The 6609-nt window shown below is 32.3% G+C and overlaps 1 protein-coding gene across 1 annotated transcript; it reads right to left on the bottom strand.

Moving 5' to 3' along the window:
- Positions 1 to 2638: 2638 nt before the first annotated feature.
- On the bottom strand, positions 2639 to 3271 carry LOAG_11505 (hypothetical protein). The gene has a single exon (XM_020448360.1). It carries the CDS (start codon positions 3208 to 3210, stop codon positions 2746 to 2748), a length of 465 nt encoding a protein of 154 aa, XP_020301489.1. The 5' UTR covers positions 3211 to 3271; the 3' UTR covers positions 2639 to 2745.
- Between the last annotated feature and the right edge of the window lie 3338 nt (positions 3272 to 6609).

The following is a 6609-nucleotide window of genomic DNA, read 5'->3' as shown; positions in this document are numbered from 1 at the left end:
AAGGGATACTTAACTATTAATCCAAACGCACTTTCAAGCGCATCTCTTAAAATGCGCCTCTGAAAATTACATTTACTGTATTTTATGCCTATTTCACCAACAGGGTCACATGCTGGAGAAGTGAAAACGAAATTATTAAAACGTAGGAAAAGAACTAATCCCCTTATGGTAATTTGCAGTTTAGCTATTGTAAAAAGTACCCATGAAGTTGCGCAATTGTGGAATGGAGATGTGGAATATAGTTGTAGGTCGAAGTTGAAAAGTAAATTAAACCTTTCACGATATAAGATTGTATGATGTATTTTAAAATAGATTTAGGCATCAGATCCGGAAGCTAAGCATTAGCAAAATTACCATAATAACAGCTCTAACAAAAGTGAAGTAAAATTTTAAAGAACATGATAAAAGGCACAGAATTCCTGCTACTTTTCTATCCCATTTGTGTTGCGCTGTTAATGCTAACAAAACTGCTCGACATATCATGGGTCTTTTTTTATTACTCATATTCTTCTTGAGACAAAATATTTCAAACGTTTTGCAAATTCCAAAGATTTGCTGCTGATGATGATCAGAAAAAAAAAGAAAACATTTTTACATTCTTTTTAAATGTGGTTCTTCCCGACATTTCTCCAATTATTTTAAACTGTAAATAATTTATCGTTAAAAAACTCAACTGACTTACAAGAATAACAATTTCCGATACCAACCCAAATCCTTTTTTTTTCCTATCATTTCTCTATTCAATACAACGGTGTACAAGTTTGAATCTATTTCAGGTAATATATAACTTGTGTGCATCGTTTCGGCTCCTGTTCATTCTTTTAAATGTAGTTGTCTCCGAACATTACTCCAAGACATTGATGTGTTAGTGCTGTAATAACTTTGAGAAAAGCAGAGGAAGGGCGAAGATAAAAAAAAGTCGTATGGACACAAAAATCTTTATGAATTTTGTCGGTAATTTAATAGAATGGTGGACCCGAAAGTATTTTTCTTTTATTATTTTACTTTAATTAATTTACATGGTTCACAAATGATCAAATAATCTTCAAAAACACTTACTTTGTTTACTAAGTTGATAAGTAAAATATTGAAACTATAGATCTCGTTAAATGATCCACAATCAAAACTCCCACTCTACATGTGCAAAACACCAAAACAGTAACATGATGATTTCGTGTAATAATAATTCTTTTTGTTTATCAACAGAGTCCAAAATGTTCAAACATCAAAAATATTGCTGAAGCGTTAATTTTCAACCAATTTACGTTTTTGTTTTTGATATTTTGAAAAGAGGGAAAAACAGAAAAATTATTGAAAAAATAACCGAATTCTAATAGCACGGTGTTTAGGGGTTCAACTGAGTTGTAACCCTTCTTCTGGGAGTTCTATCTGTCACAGAACTTACAAAGAAAGAAAAAAAAATGATCGTAAAAACTATGCGTCATAAATCACAATGAAACGAAACATGAAATGAGGCTTGGTAGAACATCATATCAAACTATTTAAATTTTATATTATAGTTTCAATTACAAATATCCACACCCATATCTTGAAGATTAAATACCTGCAAAATTATTACTGAACTTGCATTCTGTTCCCACCTCATTATCTGCTTAGCATCATCTTCCAAACTAGTAAAATAGCCGAACTAGATGATGTCCTCAAAATTCTAAGGATTTTATGGAATCCATAACAGCTATAGTCAGTGGAGTTTAAGCAGTAGAATTAATTTAACAGAACCTGTTGCATATAGAAGAGAGTAATCTGATACGATATTTGAATCGCAGTAATTCAATCTACTTAGTTGAAAACTACTTAGAAAAAAAATACAAGTTTTTCCAAATAAACTGAAGCTTCAGATCCATTCCGATGAGACAGCCATTCATGTTGACCGATAAAAAGTGCAACGATTTGACATGGGTTGAATGGCACATTAGTACGAAAAATTAGTCACAATATACTTCCGTATTCCTTCCACGAATTTCATCTGGTCCAGCGGAGTATCGCAAATTAGAAGGAATATCAACATAATACGGACTCCTTTACACCTCTATCTCCCAATCAGCTATCTAGAACTTTCTGGTGATTCTAGAATTTTTTAAATCGTAAATATCATGAGGAAATTCTATTTATATCTTCTAGAATAAACAAATTAAGAAAAATGGCCACGGATGCCAAAATATTCATTAGTTTTAGGTGATCAATTCCGGTGTCCAATACCCAGGATTTCGAAGTTTGATGGCAAAAATATATAGCTTCTGCCGTAGAATGCAAAAGGGAAACAAAAGAAATCGAAATCTGTGTCCACTAAGCTAACGATATTTTTTCTAATTCTCACTGTAGCACAGAGCTGATCCCGTTTTGTTTTGAGTGGATAATTTAATTTTAATGATCCAGTGAAACATCCTTCATAGATGTTCAACGAAAACGCATTATTGTATTTGTAATTCTGGATAAAAAGGTGGAAATAATTGTTACCATCTGGACCAAATAAAAACTTTTGACTTTTAGAAAGGAGTGAAACTTTAGAATGCAGAAATTCCCATTTTCTTTGTAAATCACACTTGATTCTCTTCATTTTTACCCTAGCAGACTGTTCCTACTGCCACTATTACGAAACATTTGAATGAATAAATAGGCAGAAAAGAGTGCATAATAGCGCACGGAATCGCTTACTTAATTAACGACATACCACCAACTATACCACCAAACGACATACCACCAAACTTGCCAGCACTCTAACAATCAAGAATGTATAAATTTTTGAGCAGAGAGGATGAAATAGAACCTGGCCAGTGATGATTCGTCGGATGATATAATATCGGTTTTGGTCATACCACCAAGACCGGATGATGACCCACCGCAATCCGATGATGATGGCCTACAGATTGTACCGTTCAGGGCAGCGATAGCAGGATTCGGTGCAGCAATAGCGTCAAACGGAGGTGGTGGTGGTGGGATAATGCCGATAGCAGCAGGTGGAGTTGCGGTAGTAGCAGTACCGTCAATACCGTTAACAATACGCTGCAAAGATGAGGGTGATATGATCGTGGCAGCAGTGCGGATAGAATCGAGGGATGACGCCTGGTGACGTCGATGTTGCTGATGTGGTGAATGGGAATGATGATTATGTTGATGATGATGATGATGAGACAGAAGTCTTTTTGATGCTGTTGCTCCCGGAGGATGTACTGAATATGTTGTTGTCATGACTGCGTTCGCGCTGTTAACATCCTTTTATGCTCCAGAAAGAAGCAACGCCAACCTGGAAATGATACCTATGTGCTGATCCCATTACAATTATTTAGCAATATAATTATGAAGTACGCAATATCTTGAAGACACGCGAATTACTCTTTGATACATTTATAATGGGCACTATTGAACTTCACATAACAACAAAAGTACACGTGTCACACGCACATTTCACACTATGAACTTTGATCTAACGTTTAAAAATCAAACTAAATGTAGAAGTTTCAAAACAATGTGACACCGCAAACCACAAACAAACTAGTAATGCACAGGTACAACTCACTCACAATTTGCGCATAGAGTCTAATTTTAACAAGAAGTGCACGGTCCGTAAAAATAGTTCTAAACAACGATGCAGTTCATAAACAATCAGAGAGGGAAGGTGGATTTAGTAAAAAGTGCAATAGTGGTGTAAGTTAGAAGAGACTGAAGAGAGAGTCAGAAAAGAAGTGTGAAAAGAACTAAGAGGAAAGGAAGAGAGGAAGTTGTTCGAAATAAGTGAGTATTTACCAGATGTGAGTATTAGACATCCGTAGATGTTCGACGTACGTGAATGTTCGACATACGTGAGTATTCAATATTGCGTGAGTATCATTGTCTGTAGCCATTTTCTTAAAATCTAATTTTTGGTTTCGAAATTTAAATATCTTAGAAATGATATGAAATTGTGAACAACATATATGTTTCCCTATCATGTTGTTATTTGATAATAATACTTTAAGTTATTTTAAGCCACGTAATTATACGTCTAACATTATCGTTTGTAAATCCTGTGAATCTATACTACCCGTTACTTATGCTGGTTCAAATTTCCTACCATCAAGACTAAGAAGATTCCATTTCAGACTAAGGAGATGCAAATTTCAGAAGCAGCTTATCTTTCATATCATGCTCTACTTTTTGCGAAGATCGGAATCCATCGAGAGTGATAAATAGTGATAAGAAGGGAGGAGAGGAGAATGTCATGTCATGGATGAAGGTGAATGGGCAGGTTAATTCGTATTTGGAAGACATCCGTTTGAACTGATATCTTATCTTTCTCAATTCTTGAATATCATCCAAGATGACGATGAAGAAGAGTGTAACTATGGGTACATATCATTATCTATTTGTCCACCTTTTTGATTTAACATTTTGGGTTAAACAAGATGATACTCCTAGGCTTCAAAAATGCTACGAATGTGTCATCTTTTGATCTATGTGAAAAGTGAAAGTGTCGCTTGTTTTCTATAAGGAATCTGATCTCGTGTGGTACTCAATCTGATCCAAAGATGAATTTAAGGACATGTGAAGAAATGTTATCTGAGTTGGGATGTTTTCAGTGTAGATGATGATGGAGAAATGATTAGCAAGATGGAATGAATCCCAATTAGAAACTTAGCTAACTTCAAAAAAAAGAAAGAAAAAATGAGGACCTGGTTAATAAGACAATTTTTGAGGAGACATATCTGGCTTCCTTCTCACTTCAGTGTTCCCTTTTGGCATAAACCTAACATTTTTCTCCTAATTAACATATGGAAAAATGACACGGATATTTCCGCTCATTTGATATCAGCTAACTGTTGCACAAAAAGAGCCATGAGGTAACAATTTATTGGCAGTTTATAAATGATTTTTAAACTTTATCTCCTCAAATTTTGTTACACATTTCCTTCCCATCCCTTTTCCCAACTTTCCTCTCAATACACTTCAATAGGCTAAGCAATAAATGAGCCAAAGAGTTAATTATAATAGCTATTAAGATTAAAATAACTTTTGCAAACAAAAAGAAAACGAAAAAATGCCATCTGCAAATAAGAAAGTAAAGCAAACCAAATGCGCAATTGTTTTTCACATACTACCTGCTGTCATGAAACAAACAATCGGACATTTCACATTTCGGCTTTTTTTTTTTTTTGTAAACTATCTCAGGATGACTCATCCTCTCAATCATTATCATTATGTGCAAGATCAAATCAAACATTACAAATTTGTCGATTTATTTTAATACAAAACAAAAAATTTAGTAACTGCAAAGAATTTAAAGAAAAAATGTAATTTTTTATTTTATTTTCATGAATGATTCAATCAAAAAAAAAAGAAAATAAAATGTGAAATAATCAAATATTGGTTTTGTTACATTGATGTACTTCAATTGAAACAAATTATTTCAGTTGGAAAAAAAACAAAACAAAACAAATGTATGAAATACATGGGCGGAAATGGTATGGAAACACTTATTCCGTCTAAAAGTTTGCAAAAATAAAATACACAAAAAAAAGAAAAAGAAAATAAAAGATGAAAAATTTGATGAGATGAAAATATTCCATGTATCAATTGTAATCGGATGATGATATTAACACTGATAAGGAATGATTAATGATTTGAGAAAAAGAAAGAAAAGAAAAAAGGAATCGCTTCAATAAAACAAATACCTTAAAGAATGGCTTATTTTTCCTATTCTTTTTTTTCTTTTTTTTTAGAGAAGAATTTATGAATAAATAGGAAAGTTTGCAAAAAAAAAAAAAAAACTAGGCTTTTTTCAATGATAAAAATAGGAAAAAGAAGAATAAAAAGTGATTATCATATTTCATCATGTCATTATCATTTTCTCCTGATATGAAATTTTATTTATGATTTTAATTTAGGAATGAAATGAAAAGAATTCACATTTTAATGAGAAAATCTCTCTCCCTCTCTCTCTCTCTTTCCCTTTCTCTCCCTCTCTCTTATCATAATTATTTTATTTCCAGTAAAGGGTTAAGTCATATGATAAAATGAAATTTCCATATTCATTTGTTATCAAGACTGACTTGAAATTGTCGCAATAAACAGATGTGACATAGCTATACCAATGGTATGACAAAAAAAGAAAATGTGACAGATTTCAACTACTAATTCATACTTATAATTGTTCAAATTTTCGCAAGTATTTTCGATTTATTTAAATGGATATTCATATGTGAGACAAATAAATTTAACTAATTAAACTTGGTTAGGTATAAATTTAAAAAAGCTTGGATAAATACTTGATTTACTTCTACATACACTTAATTATTAATTAAATTATTTGAACTTTCTATCTTACAAAAAGGAAAATGAGCCACGATCCTCCCCCGCAATCAAATATTTTTCAATTATCATTTGTCATCAAATATAAAATTAGTCATATTTTAATATCCTTAAAAGCGCATTTTTAAAGTTTTAATATCAATTCTAATATGCAATTCGTATAGACCTAATTGTCAACTTTTTTTTCCTAAGAAAGAGGAAAAAAGAAAAAAAAAATGGAGTAATAAATATTTTAGATAATTAATTGAAATATACATCCATCTTTCTTTCTTTCTCTCTCCCTCTCTCTCTCTCTCTCTCTCT

This window comes from Loa loa (genome assembly GCF_000183805.2).
Source record: "Loa loa unplaced genomic scaffold supercont3.100, whole genome shotgun sequence".
NCBI classification, from domain to species: Eukaryota; Metazoa; Nematoda; class Chromadorea; order Rhabditida; family Onchocercidae; genus Loa; species Loa loa.
The sequence above is the reverse complement of the archived record's forward strand: the minus strand, read 5'-3'. Positions and strand labels throughout refer to the sequence as shown.

Bases quoted from the DNA above. Each gene is read 5' to 3' on its own strand.
- LOAG_11505 (XM_020448360.1), bottom strand. From the start codon at position 3,210: ATGACAACAACATATTCAGTACATCCTCCGGGAGCAACAGCATCAAAA.